This window comes from Carassius gibelio, chromosome A3, assembly GCF_023724105.1.
Source record: "Carassius gibelio isolate Cgi1373 ecotype wild population from Czech Republic chromosome A3, carGib1.2-hapl.c, whole genome shotgun sequence".
Taxonomy (NCBI): domain Eukaryota; kingdom Metazoa; phylum Chordata; class Actinopteri; order Cypriniformes; family Cyprinidae; genus Carassius; species Carassius gibelio.
The window spans coordinates 24,505,328-24,523,704 of NC_068373.1; the positions used below are offsets into that span (position 1 = coordinate 24,505,328).

General features: G+C 39.5%; 3 protein-coding genes across 7 annotated transcripts in view; all 3 read right to left on the reverse strand.

Annotated features, from left to right (window-relative positions):
* Positions 1-117: 117 nt before the first annotated feature.
* LOC127953015 (syntaxin-binding protein 2) lies at positions 118-9,867 on the reverse strand. Its single transcript, XM_052551912.1, has 19 exons — positions 9,750-9,867; positions 7,953-8,002; positions 7,786-7,867; positions 7,468-7,544; positions 6,581-6,656; positions 6,347-6,450; positions 5,747-5,901; positions 5,545-5,629; positions 4,329-4,459; positions 4,070-4,177; positions 3,937-3,994; positions 3,061-3,126; positions 2,891-2,971; positions 2,036-2,177; positions 1,847-1,953; positions 1,396-1,494; positions 1,230-1,315; positions 981-1,141; positions 118-884 (listed from the first exon to the last, which is right to left on the reverse strand). Exons 1-19 carry the CDS (start codon positions 9,784-9,786, stop codon positions 811-813), a joined length of 1,779 nt encoding a protein of 592 aa, XP_052407872.1. The 5' UTR covers positions 9,787-9,867; the 3' UTR covers positions 118-810.
* Positions 9,868-10,840: 973 nt separating this feature from the next.
* LOC127953024 (protein PET100 homolog, mitochondrial-like) lies at positions 10,841-11,993 on the reverse strand. The gene is made up of 4 exons (XM_052551920.1): positions 11,881-11,993; positions 11,585-11,671; positions 11,447-11,479; positions 10,841-11,223 (listed from the first exon to the last, which is right to left on the reverse strand). The coding sequence occupies exons 1-4, from the start codon at positions 11,905-11,907 to the stop codon at positions 11,134-11,136; spliced, it is 237 nt and encodes a 78-aa protein (XP_052407880.1). The 5' UTR covers positions 11,908-11,993; the 3' UTR covers positions 10,841-11,133.
* An 837-nt stretch (positions 11,994-12,830) lies between these two features.
* The window catches only part of LOC127953032 (bromodomain-containing protein 4), a 48,211-nt gene continuing 42,664 nt past the window's right edge, over positions 12,831-18,377 (reverse strand). For 4 of the 5 annotated variants that reach the window (XM_052551934.1, XM_052551942.1, XM_052551937.1 and 1 more), the window contains 7 exons: positions 17,533-18,258; positions 17,155-17,249; positions 16,882-17,038; positions 16,369-16,505; positions 16,053-16,258; positions 15,697-15,958; positions 12,831-15,239 (listed from right to left, as the gene is read on the reverse strand). In XM_052551934.1, the coding sequence (XP_052407894.1) occupies positions 15,171-15,239; positions 15,697-15,958; positions 16,053-16,258; positions 16,369-16,505; positions 16,882-17,038; positions 17,155-17,249; positions 17,533-18,258 (1,652 nt within the window). In that variant the 3' untranslated portion in view covers positions 12,831-15,170. The remainder of the gene's footprint in view (positions 15,240-15,696; positions 15,959-16,052; positions 16,259-16,368; positions 16,506-16,881; positions 17,039-17,154; positions 17,250-17,532; positions 18,259-18,377) is intronic. The other variant, XM_052551929.1, reaches the window with a different exon arrangement.

Below are 18,377 nucleotides of genomic sequence, written 5' to 3' on the forward strand. Positions count from 1 at the left end.
CAATGCAATGCATCTTTTGATTAAATACTGACCCCAATATTTGGTCTACCTGTAGAAATCTTTCATTAAACACAAAGCAAGACGAACATCGCAATACTCAAGCAACTCTTTCTGGAATGAGGTACAAGCAGAATTTATTTCGAATCATTAACACAGACAGCAAACAAAAACACCCAGTGAACCACATCCCCCTATATGTGTGACAACGTAACAGTGAGAGAAGAAAGTGCACGAGTTCAGAGCATGAATAACAAAAAGACATCTACACTGAGAGGAATCCTCTGACGCCTTCACCAACACAGGCAGAAAATATCTCAAAAACGAACTGGAAATCAGAAAGAGACAAATGTACTATAAGAAAGATTATTTAGCTTTAAAGAAGAAGCAAAAATGCTGGTTTACAGTGGAAATCCATTGTGATCATTTGCTCCGGTCTGCAGGTCTAAAGAGATGTTCAGATCACATCAGAATTTGACTAAGGCAAGATTTAATCCATTTATCTGCACAATTATAAGCCTTTGGCAACAGGTCCTCAAATAATTTCACATATCTCGTCATACATACATATATCACTTTTCCTTTAAATTAAACATCAATCTTCAACAGCTTTAATATATATACACACACATACATAGACCAGCAGTTTAACTTGGGCAGTTTAAAATGACTACTTTAAAATACAGCTTATATTCAGGAAGCAAGATCAAAACGGTGTCTTCTGACTGGTCCTCTGAGAGAGAGAGAGAGGTAAGTGATGAGCATCAGGTTTCACATGAGTACAGCGGGACGAATCTCTTCAGTCATGTCCTGCTAAACGGGTGCGGGCTGATCCAAATTCTTAAGGTCATTCAAAAAGTTGGTTGGAGTAAGAATGTGAGTCGATCCTGCCGAAGAAAATTATATTTGACATTTTAAACAATGAAAACAATAAATGCTGTGCTGTGAATGATGTGATATGCTGTTAAGTCGTCTCCTCTCACCGATCAGAACCTCCCATTTGCCCTCGGTGGCCCGGGTCACTTCATAAGCGCAGCGCATCTCTGAATGTGTCATGCCTCCAATCACAAAGATGATGAGGCGCGGGCCGCTGCGGTACTCTGTGGGAGCCTTGTTCTTGTGCCAGTGTCCAAACCGTGCACTACTGGAATAGGATTGGACAGTAACGTCAACACAAAAGCTTCATTCTGCTGTGTTCAATCACTACGGTCTCCTGTGAGCAGTGCTGATACCTGACTGTAGTGGTTGTGGTGGAGATGAGGGCGGGCTCAGACAGGAACGGCCATTGCTTCCTGTCACACTTGTCATCAATGATATTCTGCAGAGCCAAAGGAATTCAAATGAGAATAATTACATTTTTACATGATTATAAAAATATAACGGACAGTGTTTCCTGACCTCCATCACATCTTTAAGGGTGGGTGTCCACCGGGAGAGCTGATACGTGGATTCTGTGCGCTCCTTCCTGTCAGGCAGAGTCTTACCAGCATTAGCGCCCTGAAAGACAAGACAGAGAACATGTTAGTAGTTTAGGTAACTCTTTATTTTAAGGTGTCCTTGTTACACCTTGTACTTACTATTATAATAACAATTAATTATGCATAATTGCATGCAAGTTACCCTATGCCAGACCCTAACCATATAGTAAGTACATGTAGTTAATTAATATTACTCAGAACTTACATGTATAATTACACTGTAACAAGGACTCCTTAAAATAAAGTGTAACCATAATTTGTTAACATCTTTAGGCCTACACCGGTAGCCTGGACAGTTTTACCTGTGAAGAAAAATAGTACAGCTCCTAATGTTCATGAATAAGGAAAGGAAAGACAGTGTCTCATCTTACCCCGGTAATGATGGGGCAGCCCAGGTGCTGCAGGTTGGTGATGATGTTCTTGTCCTGCTGCACATTTGCGTGCTGGATGAGTTTTGTGAGGTTCTCTTCCCCAATGCCTGTGTGTAAAGATGAATCCCATCTGATGAATTCATCAAGGGTTTAAGCTGTCAGTCTTAAATAAAGTCAAAGTGTTCATACCCTTCTTCTTATGGAAAATGTACAGCAGTATGATGCGGATTTTGTCGTAGGGTTCGATCTCGGTGTTGAGCAGAACAGGAACGATACTCTTCATAGCATCTTTGATTGGTTCCCCCTCAGCATCTGATCCCATAGCCAAGTCCTACAGAGGAAATGCTAAATTATTTCTGAGAACACTATGGCTGAATAATAATGCATATAATTTATTAACTATTTAATTATTATAATAATTCAACTTCATCATGCAACATTTTTTATGGACGTGAATGATACCTCAAATCATGAGGACTGTTGAGGAGAGATGTTTTATTGCTGTTCCAGATTATTATTTTTTTTTTTTATGTTATAATCTCACATTGATATAATCTAGTTTCAAAAGTATGGGGTCGGTAAGATTTTTAATGTTTTTAAATGAATTATCCTATGCTGCATTTATTTGATCAAGAATACAGTAAAGAACAGATATATAGTGAAATATTACTTGATATTTTAAAATGTCATTTATTCCTGTGATCAAAGCTGAATTTTCAGCATCATTCCTCCAGTCTTCAGTGTCACATGATCCTTCAGAAATCATTCTGTTAATTTGATTTGCTGCTCGTGAAACATTTATTATTTTCAATGTTGACAACAACAGTCGTGCTGTTTCACATATTTGTGGAAAGAATCATATAAATGTATATATACACATTTCTTTTAGAATTCTTTGATGAATAGATATTTCAAAATATAGTCAGCATTTTAAAAAAAACTAATATTTTGTAATAATGTGAATTATTAATGAAATGATGCTGTGTAACACAAAGCTTCAGAAATGATCAAATCTGGTCTGAATCCACACCAGGAAGCACTGACCTGCTCCACCTCACAAAGCTTGTCTAATGTGTTCTTGAACTTCTTCATGCAGGCATCAGCGAGGTTCAGATGAGTGGAGTACTAACAAGAATACAAGCAAGTGGTTTAAATCACCTAGAAATAAAAGCTTTAAGGAAAGAACCAAAATGTGTTTAAGTGAGTAGTCGTACCAGGCTCAGCTCTTTCTGGTACTGCGGCATCTTCTTCAGCATCTGAGACAGATCTTTGATGCCGGCCTGAGGGATGAAGCAGCATGAATTAGGTACAAAATAGAGTTTTTGTAAAAAAAAAATTATAAAAAAAATGAAAATAATAATAACTGTATGTGTGTGTGTGTGTGTGAATATATATATATATATATATATATATATATATATATATATATATATATACACACACACATGCACGCACACATTTTGTATGTTATATGAAATGTAGAAAATATAGAACACTTTAAAATACAGTACACTTTTAATCATTATGTATTTATTATTATGCATAAAGGTGTACTTAAGTACTGCTTAAGTGGGTCAATAAAGTACTGCTAATTGAATTTAATATTAATTTAAACAATCCCTTTTTCATTTAATTGCAATTAACCATCCCGATCTCACAGAAAAATTTAATTATTTTATACACACTCATTACAATTCATACTCTCTTAAATTTCAAGATGTGTAAATTAAAGGGGATACTAATATTAGTTCATGCATTCTGACTTATTTACACTCTTAAAGAGTTGGATTCTCATGCTAAACATGGACAAAGTCTCAAATAATGAGTTGGACGTATGAGAGTATTTCTGTGGCAAATACTCCTCCAGGAGTACGACATCATAAAGGGCTATATTCCTCGGATGGGCACTTCTCCAGGAAGCAAGTCCTGTGCAGCGCTGCTGATGATTTCCATAACCTTTTTTAATTATTTTAAACCATAAACGGTTTTTAGTTGTCAGTGCAAACGAATCTTAACTTCTATATGACACTGACACATCCGATGATGTTCAGCGTGACATTAACAGTAGTGGACAAAGATTGTGCGTGTACCTTGTCTGTGCTCATCCTCTTACTCTCACAGAAGGTTTGTAGCAGCTCCGTCACCTTCCTGAAACAGAGCAGAAGATCTCAGCACAGAAGGCCAGCAGAGAGGCGGGAGACGTGATGGTTGAGCTGCTCTTACTTGGTGACGTCTGCAATGTGCATGTGCCGCAGCTGCACCCACAGCTCATCGTCCTCGTCCAGCAACACTTCCTTCTCTCGAGCCTCTCCGATCCCTGTCGTCTGATACCTGCCAACAATATGCAACAACTCATAAGTAACAGTAATGACTTCATACACCACTGCTTAGATGAACTGCTCACAACTGGAGTAAAATGGACACTTGTGTTTGATTATAATGAGTACTGGAGGCATCTCTGGAGAAGCAGACAAGCACGTACTTGTAAATGTCTTGTTCGATGTCCAGCAGATCGTAGGCCATGGCCTGAAAGGTCAACTCATGCAGGATTGGAGAGATGGGATCATATCCACGGTCCACTATAAGCAGCTGGGAGCGAGCTTTATCCGCGCCCTGCCCAGGATGAGAAATTACAATTATAGTTCCTTAAAGTGTGTTTTTTTTAAACAACAAACAAACCAAGGAAATGTATTAGTGTGTTAGACGGGTTTCAATGTCAGACAATCAGACATCTGCTTAACATGCTTGTCTGTCACTTTTACAACATAGAGCCTTTGAAATATTTGATTTTTTCTCATTTTAAATGTACACTAGCATTTAAAAGTTCGGGGTTGGTACAATTTTTTTATGATTTTGTAGTAAGTCTCTCAAACTCATTAAGTCTACATTTATATGTTAAAAAACAATTCTTATTACAATTTAAAATAACTATGTTCTATTTCAATGTTTTTTTAAATGAAATGTATTCCTGTGATGCAAAGCTGAATCTTCGGCATCATTACTCCAGTCTTCAGTGTCACATGATCCTTCAGAAAGCATCAAGTTAATTTTGTAGAAACTGAACAGGATCCTCTGATGATTCGAAAGTTCAAAAGAACAGCATTTTCTTTATAAATGTCTTTTCTGCCATTTCTGATCTCATTAATGCATTCTTGCTGAATAAAAGTATACATTTCTTTGAAAAAAAAGAAATCTTAGTGACCCTGAAACTCTGAATGGTAATGTATAAGGGTCCAAAATTAACATACATGCTATGAAACAGATTTATCTACATTTTTTTTTCTATAGCTGACTGGAACAAGCTCTGATGATTGCAACTGAAATGAAGAATATTCAGAAGTTTCAGAAAATGAAAGGAAGGATTCAAGGGAAAACAGATGGGAGGTTAGAAGTTAAAAAAGAAAAGAACATAGATTCAGGAGAGCAGGACGATGACAAAAAATAAAAAAATAAATAAAACCTAAAATAAGATTTGCATTGACACCCACCTGAAGCTCAGGAAAATATCAGCTGACAGACAAGACATGGAAAGAGAAATAGTGCAGAAAACAGAGCAAGAAATGATACAGCGGTTAAGAACTGTCACTTTAAATTGAAGAAACTGAAGAAAGTTTGAAGTATGTGTGTGACAAGATAGTGGGTGCTTAGAAAAACAAAAAAAGTGTTTGGAGTGCATGATAAATATCCCAACATCTCACCTCTCCCATACTGGGATTGTCTGCTTTATGTGCATTCAGACGGTCCATCACCATCTCAGCCAGGGTGAAATTCTCCTTTGGGCCCCTGAGAGAAACACAGTTGGTTTACACTTCCTGTACACCTCAAACTAATCATGATACACCAGGAAACTAAAAGTGCTGCCAAGTGCATGTGAGAACTGGGAGTGAAGGGCATCAGTACTGGCGGTAGCGGATGGCTGGGTACTCCTTCAGTGTGTCACAGAGTGTGGCGATCTGCTCGGCCATGGCCTCCATCATCCTGGTCCTGTCATCTAGATTAGTCTGAGATGGGCTGTAGAAAGTGTGGAAAGAACTGGGGTTGTCCAGAATAAACACCTGCAACATGAACAAAGTGTGTCAGAAACAGCTAGATTTTTTTTTTTTTTTTTTTTTTAAGAAAATGTGAAAACCACATCACAGCCAAACGTTTGGGGTCAGTAAGATTTTGTTTTTTTTAAAGAAATGAATAAATGTATTCAGCAAGGATGCATTAAATTGCAAAAATAAATAAAAGTAACACTAAAGAGATATATATATATATATATATATATATATATATATATATATATATATATATATATAAAATGTAAAGGATTTCTATTCAAAGAATCCAAAAAAAAAAAAAGGTATCATGATTTCCACAAAAAAGAGCAGCAGCAGATATGCGTTTTCAAAATTGATTATAATAAGAAATGTTTCTTATTATGTTTCTTAAAATATCTTACCAACCCCAGACTTTTGAACAGTAGTTGATGCATGTGCTTGCAATGCTACCACGCACCTGCAACTCATATGGTATGAAAGCCACATTGATTTCCTTCAAGGTTTTGATGACCTTGGCGACCCTTGACCTTCCAATCTCAGCAAAAAGCCCATCAGGACAAGCTGAATGCAGGATGAACAGAGATAGACAATATAATAACTACTCAAATTCAGACCATGCGCTGTAGGCAACCATGATGGACTGTCTTCAAAAGAGAAACGTCAAAGTAAATAGTAAAATCAATAGTCTTACTGTCTGTAAAGAAGATGTGTGCTGCTTTGTATGTGAAGGCTGCTTCTTTGAAATCACCAATCAGAGAATGAATTGACTGAAATACAGATATGAGATTAGGGCTGTCAAAAAAAAATGTAAATTTTGAATATTTATCAAATTGAAAATAAAAATACACATTCGAATGCAAAAAAGTTGCATGTTCAAAGTATTGTGGAAAAAAGAGAACATCAATGTGGAGAAGATCTTGTTTACGTAAAAACTGAAACCAAGTCGTTCACACAGAACTCATATTTCGTGCATTTTCTAGAGGGACATCTTCCATCACCGTTGCACCCGCGTCTCACACGACAGAGCCGCATGTTTAGAAATCCATGTAAAATTAATGTGAATTCAACTTTTTAAAAACATATCTCGAGACTTTATGGTGGGTTTTCCCCATCCCACTGCCTCTCATGTTTTTAAATGAAAAATGTACTCTGTGTGATTGGATTTCCGGCCCTTTGTATTAAACTATGCATGCATACATGATGCTGTTTTGTTTATAGTTGTTTAAGCAATTCATTTAAAAATGGTTTATAAACATTATTTTAAATATTATTCACTTCACAGTCATGTATTCTTGTGCTTTGAATAAACGTGCATTAGCAATATTTTGCCCGATGCGCCCTCTTGTGGCCTCAGAAGAGAAGCGAAAAGCTTTTCTTCACCCTAACTGAAATTATGCATTTTAAATTTGAATATGATTCGAATTTTGATAATATTTAAGTACAAAATTCGAATTTAGATTTTCAGTTATTTTGACAGACCTATATGAGATCATTGAAATTAAAAGATATTTTTTTTTACAACACTGTATATTATATTAACACTTCAACTGAGAGATGCGTGGCAGTAAAGATGCTCACTTTTGGCACAGGGGATATGAGGTAAATGGCCTCCAGACTAGGGATGGGCTCCCTCCGCTTGTTAATGTCCTCCACAACTGTGAAGAAAACAGGACAGCTCACATCTAGATTTTTCCTAGTGGTTTATGGGACAAGCAGTGAAGCGAATACAGACACATTTTGCAATAAAAACCTCTTTAGCACAATGGAATATTTGCAACAGTTAGCAGCCTAATTAAAAAAAATAAAATAAAAATAAAAACCTGTGAAACCAATGAAACCTTGTGAGATCACATAGTAAACTGACCTGTGAAAGGAAAAAAATAGAAATATGCTTACTTGTAATGCCCTCTGCCATGATGTCAGACATTTTACAGCAAGAGGACAGAATGCGCATACTGATGTGATCCACGATGAGCACCTAAATACACACAACAACCACACAGTGAGTCATGTGAAAACAGGATGAAAAGTATAAAATGACACTCTACTTGTACCAATATTACCTTCCATTCCCCATCTTTCTTCACACTTTTGATGACACCACTGAGGATTTCTACAGACAAACCAGCAATGTAGTTAGACAACATCAACATTACCTATAGTGTCCATCGCAGGACACGGCCTATAGTGTCCATCGCAAGACACCGGACACCACCTATAGTGTCCATCGCAGGACACCACCTATAGTGTCCATCGCAGGACACCGGACACCACCTATAGTGTCCATCGCAGGACACGGCCTATAGTGTCCATCGCAGGACACGGCCTATAGTGTCCATCGCAGGACACGGCCTATAGTGTCCATCGCAGGACACGGCCTATAGTGTCCATCGCAGGACACGGCCTATAGTGTCCATCGCAGGACACGGCCTATAGTGTCCATCGCAGGACACCGCCTATAGTGTCCATCGCAGGACACCGCCTATAGTGTCCATCGCAGGACACCGCCTATAGTGTCCATCGCAGGACACCGCCTATAGTGTCCATCGCAGGACACCGCCTATAGTGTCCATCGCAGGACACAGGACACCGCCTATAGTGTCCATCGCAGGACACAGGACACCGCCTATAGTGTCCATCGCAGGACAACACCTATAGTGTCCATCGCAGGACAACACCTACAGTGTCCATCGCAGGACAACACCTACAGTGTCCATCGCAGGACACCACCTACAGTGTCCATCGCAGGACACCACCTATAGTGTCCATCGCAGGACACCACCTATAGTGTCCATCACAGGACACCACCTATAGTGTCCATCGCAGGACAATACCTATAGTGTCCATCGCAGGACAACACCTATAGTGTCCATCGCAGGACAACAACTATAGTGTCCATCGCAGGACAACACCTACAGTGTCCATCACAGGACACCACCTATAGTGTCCATCACAGGACACCACCTATAGTGTCCATCACAGGACAACACCTATAGTGTCCATCACAGGACAACACCTATAGTGTCCATCACAGGACATCACCTATAGTGTCCATCACAGGACAACACCTATAGTGTCCATCACAGGACAACACCTATAGTGTCCATCACAGGACAACACCTATAGTGTCCATCACAGGACAACACCTATAGTGTCCATCACAGGACAACACCTATAGTGTCCATTACAGGAAAACTATGAAAAAGCCATTCGTTTATGGCATTTACAATGATGATGTGCCATATAATGATGAGCTTCAGCTTTATAAAGCAGGTTAAATGTCTTTCTGGACTACTTGCTTTAAAACAAGGACTAACAAAAATACAAATAATAAACAAATGACTGATATTAAGATTTCAGATTTGGTTCTCAAATTGCATCCCTGGTGATAAATGAGAATTAAATGCGAAATTGTAAATAATAGTTAATATTGTAATAATGTAATAATGTCTGTAGGGTGTTGTGCATTGTCACAAGAGTTTTTTTTTTTTTTTTTAAGTGTCATTTCCTGTGTTTTTATTATGTCCGGCGTGATGTTGATCACAAGACCACAACCGACGCAACAATTATTAAACAATGCACTGCAATCCAGCCTGGTATCCCCTCCATTTACACAAATGACATTTTCTGAGGCGTAAAAGTGTTGAGTAAAGTAGTTAAACTCTGTTGAAGTTGTAGTGCACTTCAGCAGCTACATACGGAAGTGTGCTCCATTATGACGTATCGAGCCCTCAGTGTACACCTGTTGCTTTGATTATACATCCTGACAGGTCAATATATCACTGTGTAAGCTCTGAAACATCTGCTACACGAACAGCATACGTTTTAAAGACCGTATTGCAAGATTAACTCAAACTTACTCTCGTTTACGATCGCCTTTAGTCCACTCGGGGCCATCTTGACTCTTCCCTGTTGACAGATTGCTCTGGTCTGTGAAGGCAGAAATGACTGACACTCACACACCCTGATGGACAAGAAGAGCCGGAAGAGACTATTCAAAATAAGAGTCTTCAGGCGAAACATTAGAACAAAAACTATGGATGGCTTATTACCATGTCAATAATTTATATACATATAACTGTGGTGTCAAACAAACAAACTAAGGTTATGAAAAAAAGTTGTAAATCGTTAAAAAAAAAATGTCGCTGATATTAATCATTTTGAATTTACATTTTTCCACTGAAAAAAAAAAAAAAAAAAACTAGTTAGTGCAGTAAAGTGAGGTCAAAGGACTGTTTGCTGTGGTATTGGATTTATAAAAAAGTTCAAAGACATTTTCTCAAATTTATTATGATTCATGCAACTGAAATAATCTCAACTGTCACTATTTCGTGGTATATACTATAATTCAAAATATTAGCATTAGCTGAATTGTAAAATGACTTGTGGGTCACACGCTTCACGCAGACCCATCGGGCCTCAGTGGTGAGCGATGTTTCAGAGCAGCTGCTCCTCTCGCTCTGAATCTGTATATACATTCACAAACAGCCATAAATCGCAGCTCTTTAAATTTTTAAATTATGCCGCGCCACTGTTTTTGAGAAGACATGCTAATATATATACTAATATATAGATTCAGATACGAATAAAGTCGTAGTTTTTGCTATTTTTGGACCAAAATGCATTTTCGATGCATCAAAAATTCTAACTGATCCTCTGATGTCACATGGACTACTTTGAAGATGTTTTTCTTACCTTTCTGGACATGGACAGTATACCGTACACACAGTTTCAATAGAGAGACTGAGAGCTCTCGGACTAAATCTAAAATATATTAAACTGTGTTCCGAAGATAAACGGAGGGCTCACGGGTTTGGAACGACATGAGGGTGAGTTATTAATGACATAATTTTGATTATTGGGTGAACTAACCCTTTAATATTCCTTTAAGCAAGGATCTGCTATTTAAATTATTACATGAAACAAAATTATGACCATATGGATAATACAATTAAAATGGAATTCGTTTTAATTTACTTTGAATTTGAAAAAAAACAAAACAAGCAACAACAAAAGCAGTGTTTTACAGATAATAAAGTAATATCACACACAAAAAAAGTCAAACCATTTGATTTTTAAGGTTCAAAGGCAATGAAACTACAAAAATATAAATTTCCCCCACCCATTTCTTAAATTATGTCTGGAAACAATAGTCTTATTCTGTACAGGTTGACACTTTGTTCACTTAAAGGCTTGATCCCAGAGTTGCACTATGATGCAATAACCAGTGCTGCTGTTTTCCAGTCATTCCTCAGACTGCACGCCCATGTGTTTCAGCATCTTCTGCTCCTTCCGCTTTCTCATGCGCTCCTTGAAATCCTCCAGTTCTTGCCTCTGTTTCAGATCGATAAATGCCACATGTGAAACTGAACGTCATTGCACCTCACTTGTGTAATCTAAGCATATTTTAAAGTACATTTTCAGCATTCCCGAGGGATGTGGCTGCTGAATAGTAAAATATCTACCTAAATATCTGTTTAACCTAACCACTACAACCACTCGAGTAAAAGCGGTCTGAATAACTTACAAGGCATCAAATTAAAGAGAAAATACTTACATGCATTTTCTCATCAGGTGGGAAGATCTCCCTCTGAAAAACGTAATGATATAATTTGATCATACAACAGCAAGAGCATATAGAATTGCTAAATATGTAATACTATATTAAATTTGACTTCTCATTGAAATTATGCACCTTTCGCTTTACGATGTATTCTTCAAAATACTCCGCTTGGTTTGATATCCAAAACATCGCCACTGGAAACGACAGATACACCATCATCTGTTTAACATTATAAATGTGTTGATATTCACATATGCTCGGTCATTCAAATACGTGCAGCAGTGAGCAAAGAGTTCAGCGTTTAGCAAAGTGGGACGATTACAGCTTCTGCGGGTCCTTTTAAAACCCCAAAGATGGTTTAGTCTATTCATATATAGTTTATTTATACAGACCGACTCGCTTGCAAGTGTAAATGTCATCAAACTCACCCTAAAAACCTCTATTTTAACCCCCATGTCCTACAGCTTGACAGTCACGCATTCAGGCACTTCCTGTTTTGTAAGATGTCAAAATAAAGGTCTTGCTGAACACACACAAATATTCATGCGCCATTAATTAATAAAATACTTCTCTGGGCATGTGTGTGTTATTTTGTGTACACACACACACACACACATATATATATATATATATATATATATATATATATATATATATATATACATAAAACAGACAAGTACGTGAATTTACTAAAACATTCAAGATGTGCATTTCAAACTTGATTCTTGTAACCAACCATCTTTCAGCAGACTCTTTCCTCTTACGTAAGCCAGCGTCAGGCTTATGAAAGCGCGTGCAATCGCTGACTGGATTCACGTACAGCAACATTATGTAAGCACGCAGTAACTTTACATTGGATTCGTCAGCTACTCCAACTTGTTAGACCAATAGATATTTTGGATTATCCACGTCTATCTGAAAGAACTTCACCTTCATATGATCTTAAATTCCTCAAAATGACTCAAGCTTCAGTCATTTACATTACTTTTTATGGAAAAGGCCCATTGAAAGTGAATATTGACTGAGGCTGTGAGTCCATAATATTGTGCTACATTCTCCTTTTGAAAAGGTATAGGTGAAAAAATAAAGGTTTTATTTTTTTTAACCGTTTCTAACCCTCACAGAAACTGTCAAGAAATGTCCCAGACACATTTCACTCCAAAATCAATGAGGGGAAATTACAATTGCTTTATTGAAATCTTAAATGTGCTTTTTTTTCTGTTTGTTTTCGGGTGAAATATGTCCCTACATTTTCTTGAGATTCACCATTTTGTAAGAAGTACTCTTGAGTGAAAACTGATATGCAGCAACACAATGGACAACACAGCAGGTGGACTGTGCATAAAGCTGTTGACTTACAAAAGAGATGACAGACACATTTTGGTTTCATTTTAATTTTCTATAAAAGAGATGAGTTTATTTCATGATCATAACAGATTGAACCATTGACCTCGATAGCCCACGCACATACCAAACAGTAATCGAGGAGAATGTTAAACAAATCCAAAAGGAAAAAAATAAAATAAAATACCTGAATAAAGCAAACTCTCTGCTGAGCTGCAGGTCAGCCCATTCTCTGGAGAATCCGAATCTATGGCACATAATGTCCAACTGTTACCATGGAAAAGAAAATACATGAAAATGCTTGAAGGAATGAAGTGTTTCTGTTCTTTGAACTTTTACAGACCAAATTAAACAAAGGAAAAGAAAAAAAATAGATATTTATATAAATGGACTTCATGAGGAAGAACAAGAACCAAAAAAGTTCGCAAAGCATCAAATGAAGTGTTGTTGCCATTTAAACCTGTGGGTAAAAACACCCTCCCCAGCCACATACCGACAACCGTACTGACATGACGTACACCTCCAAACATCCTGACACACACAAATGTACGTTTAATGATGATGATGATGATCAGACATGTCCTCTTAGCAGTTTTGAGAAAACAAAAAACTAGTTGTTCGGTGTATAGATTTAAGAAGTCCAGCTAAAACTAGATTTAAACCTGAATATCGTAAATGGGTAAAATATAAAACGTTTACTTTCCTTTTTTGTCTCTTAAACACAAGCGCTCGCCCCAAAACCCCCAATTTTCCCCTCCCCGTCCAACCGTGCCCCTCCCTCGCCCTCCCAGAACATAAAATATGCCAACTAGAATCGCAATACAATACAGGCACTGGAGAAAACACTATAAGAGAAAACTTAGAGGACCTGCCGAGGTCTCGAACTGTGCATCCCCCCCCCCCCCTCCCCGCGCTCTGCCCCGCCCCCCTTGCTGAGTCAAATAACAGAATTCGAACACATCCACTATAATCGTACAAGAACAATGATAAATCAGAACGGTTTGATTTTTTTGTAGCTTTTTGTACTTAATGAAATTCTCGTAATTATATCTAGCACAGCATACAGAGTTCTCTCTGTGAAGGTGCAATAAACACATCTGTGAAAAGAAGAGAGGAGTCATGCAGAAACCAGCTGAGAGCTCCATCGCGTTGGCTTGGTGTTCGCATGACGCTCTCAGACGCGTGTACCAGTTGCGTGTTCTCTGTCTATATGTATAATACACTTAAAAATAGTTATCATATTCTTTAAATTATATTCAAACTAAAGGATACTCAGAAACCACCCTTACAGGTCAATGCTCCGGCCCGTGGTGAGTCTCCTCACCGGGTTTACATGAAAACGATGAGCGATGAAGTACATCTCCATGATTCTGTCCTCAATTAACACTTGTCAGAATAATGCATATATTAGGGTTTCTTTTCTACAAGGCTACCTAAACTTTTAATGACGAGTGGGGAGAACAAGAAAATATATTTATATATTTAGAAAGACATGTTAAGAGTGAAGCGTTTCGGGTCTCAGCTATCAGCAATAAAAGGAGATGGGTGTTTGGCATAGACATCAGCGGGTAAGGTGTTGGTAAGAGAGTTAAAAATATCTTAAAAAAAAAAAAAAAGAGGAAAACAATAACGAAAAAGAAACAAAAATACAACCAACCAATCAATCAACCAAAACAGTAATTAAGAAAATACCTTTTTACAGTAGATCCTACATAATGAAAAATCTGCACATGATAACAGTGTGAAACACACCAATGTTTAGTCATTTGTCACAGCCCCTGTTTGTGTTGTCGTGATTACGAGTCAGAGGTGTAAGGCCAGCTGTACTTCCTCTCTCGAGGAAGGTCATAAGTGCCCCCAAACCCATCCTGCCATTTGCCTCACGAAAAAGGGGGAGAGAGGATAAAGCGAAAACGAAACTATGGGAGGGAGAACAAATCAAATGGGAAACAAAGACGTTTTGTAATCCCCCACTGACATCTGGCATTCGACGGATGCCGCAGTACAGAGAAACAGTACATTTCATTGTTGTCGTTCAGATATTCCTCCAGCGATCACATTGTCCATTGCTCCCATATTCTGAATTAAGAGTGTCAGACGAGTCCTCTCGTTCCCGACCATGGTCACAATGGCAAATCCAGGAGTAATGCCGGAGAGGCGGTGCTGTCCCAGTGTGAGGGTCCCTCTTTCTGCTAAGGCAAAAGGAGAGCCACAGCCTCCCTCTCAGGGCCTCAGCTTATGCATCGCTAGTTCAGCCTCTTCAGTGTTTCTTGTGGTCACATGGGGTCTTTTTCCCTTACTGCTTTTTGAGTTCATTCTGTCCGTGCAGAGGAATCCATGAGCAGTTTCACAGTTTCTCACTGCCTCTCGCGCTTCAGAACAAGTTCTCCTCAAAGATAGCCATCAAATCGCTTTGGAAATTCATGTCAATTGTAGCTGCCATCTGTAGAGGTGAAGAAAACAAAAATGAATATTTCTGAATTTAAAACATTTATCTCCAAATAAATGCACGTTTATGGAAATGTGATTAAAAAACAATTGAAACCAACTTTAGTACAAGGTAATGGTCAAAGGTTTGGGGTCAACCTGAATCAAAAATATTAAGCATCACAACGGTTTTCAACATTGATAATAATAAATGTTTCTGGATTAGCAAATCAAAATATTAGAATGATTTCTGAAAGATCATGTGGCACTAAAGAATGGAGTAATTCAGCTTTGCATAACAGAAATAAGTTACATTTGAAATGTATTACATTAAAATTTTATAATATTACAGTTTTAAGCAAATAAATGCAGTCTTAGTGGGCATAAGAGACCTTTCAAAAGAAAAATTGTACCAACCCAAAACGTTTGAACGCTAATGTGTTATAAGTGATGTGACTGCAGCTGTATCTCACCGCCTCTCTCCTCCTCCTCTCCTGTTCCCGGCGACGTGCGAGCTCCCTCTGCTGGTCAAGTGCACTCTGGGAAGCCGCGGGGGACTGGGGTGGGCCTTGAGACGGCTGTGGGGCCGAGGGCGGTTGGGCCGTGTTCTGGGCTTGCGGCTGAGGTTGGTGCTGCTGCTGTTGTGGCGGCTGAACCTGCTGTTGCTCTGGCCGCCTGCGGGGCTCCTCCTGAGGCCTTCGAGACGTCTCAATGGAGTCCTCCTCATCTCGCCCCCTTCAGACAGAAAGAAAATGTCTTGAAACTGCTAAACAGTCCTTTTGTTAAAAATAATAGGTCACAGTTAGGAGTTTCTGAACGGCCCTCTTACCGAAGTTTCTCTTGTTCTCTGCGCAGACGGTCTTTCTCTGCTTGCTCGGCCTGAGCCTTCAGGGCTTTCTCTCGCTCTTCCTTCTCTCGGGCCACACGTCGAAACTGTTCAAAGCTGTCGCTGGAGGACTTCAGACCAGACGAGGGAGCAGAGGTGGATTTCTGCGCCAGGCTTGCCCAGGAACCCATGTTCTTCAGTTTCACATCCTGGGGATCAAACGAGGGACACGTTATGAGGCATAGTAATGTAGCATAACCATTCCAGAACTGCTGTATTCATTGAAATTAAAATGAATCAAGTCGTCCCTTCCACCCACCTGTACCTTTTTAGGCGCCACAGGAGTCTTGGGCTCCGGTTTGAATTTCTCTTTGTCCTGCATGGAAGGTGGTGGACCGCTCTGCTCAGAGGAGCGGATGACAGGACGGGAACTTTCAAGTTGTTTCATATCTGCTTCTAGAACAAGATGATAAACGGTTAGTTCTGGTCCTCCAATCTGTCTGGCAGAGCACAACAGAGATTGTCAACATTTGATATAACTGCATTTAGAGACGTTTCACTATTCGTTTGTATGTGTGAATTGGAAAGTTGTGTGATATTGCATGGGGTGCAAAATACATATATATATATATATATTTATAGCACAACTTCATGTCTTTTCCACATCTGTTTGTGCAATGCTTGTAAACAAATACTCAACAGTTGATATTAAACTTATTGTTTATTGTATAAAAGCAAATCAACTTGAGTAAGACATGTCATTTTGAATGTCAGCTTATCAGCGTGACAATGCATAAACATGCATACTCTGAAACTCAGGAGTTTCACTCACTCTGTTGACTGTGGCTTGGCATTGTGGGTTTGCTCTCTGGGTGCTTGTGAGGGTCTTGTCTCATGGCTGGACTGAAGGGTTCACCACGCCTCACAGGTGAAGGAGGCAGCTTCTCTTCTTTAATACCACCTAAAATTGAAGGTCCTTGCTGTGGTTCCTGAAGCAAACAAAGCAACAAACACCCATTTATATAACCAAAAGATATTTAACACATCATACTTGCACATGGACACTGAAAACAACCAGTGTCACAGAAATGGAAAGGGTACTGACCTTTTTGGCCTGAGGAGGGGACTGGTGGACTAAAGCATACTGAGAGATTTGAGGAGAATGCATAATGAGCTGGGAGGGGTTATCTCGCATGTGTGCTGTTGAAATGAAGACACCATTAGAATACAGACATTTACAGTGCTGTCTGATACAGGAACATTTATTTAGTAAATTATCCATTTTTATGGCAATTACAACTAACAAAAAGAAACAAAAATACAAAAACAAAAAATAAACATCAAGTATTGTGATTTTTAGCAGTTTAAGCATCCATTTGACTACCAAAAAAAGCATACAACAATGAACAAATAAATAGCTTATTACTTTTTTTTTTAGTTTCAGCAACTTGAAAAGCTACTGTTTAAAAGACAGTTGTGTTACCCGAGTTATAGGAGTCAGACTTGTGTTGACGTGGAGAGTGATGCTGCTGCTGCTGCTGCTGGATAATCTGCTGTGCTTTTGTGGAGGGCATGGAGACTTTGTGTTGACTAGGCTGCGTTTGTGTGGTCTGCACAGGGCCTTGAGAGAAGCTCAGCTGCTGCATGTGCATGTGTCTGGCCTGATGCTGCGAGAGCTGCGGGGAGGGCTGGTGCGCCGCAGCCGGCTGGGCTTGAGTCTGAACAGGAATCTGCGGTGGGGGCAGGGAGCTCTGCTGGCTCATCTGAGACTGAACCTGCACTGACTGCAGCAGAGACTGCTGGCCCGGCTGCTGCGGCCTGCTCTGCAGAGACTGCATTAGTGATGCCGGCAACTGCTGCTGCAGGCGGTTCGGATGCAGGTGCTGCAGGTACATGGGCAGGGGCATGGAGGGAACAGGCTCCTCGTCGTCCTCTAGCAGCATCTGTGGGGGCTGGGAGGATAGCTGACCCTCGGGAGTGAGCGTGGGTGGGGAGAGGGGCCGCTGGCGGATTTGCTGGGGAGGATGCAGGAGGTGAGGAGGGAGGTGGTGCTGGGGCTGAGGGGGTTGCTGGGACTGGAGCTGCTGCGGCAGGGTCTGTTGGGGTTGCTGCTGCTGCTGGGGCGTGCTTTGCTGCGGAGGTTTAGTAGGTAGCGGGGCTGCCCTATTACTGGGCCTTGAAGGCTGCTGAGGCATTGCGTTGTGCAGGGCTAGAGACCAACAACACGAAGAGAGAGGAAGACCACAAAAACTTGATTAAATAAAAGGTCAATATAGAATACCTGTATTGTAAACAAAAGTGCACTATAAAGTGAAGAATAGAGCCAAT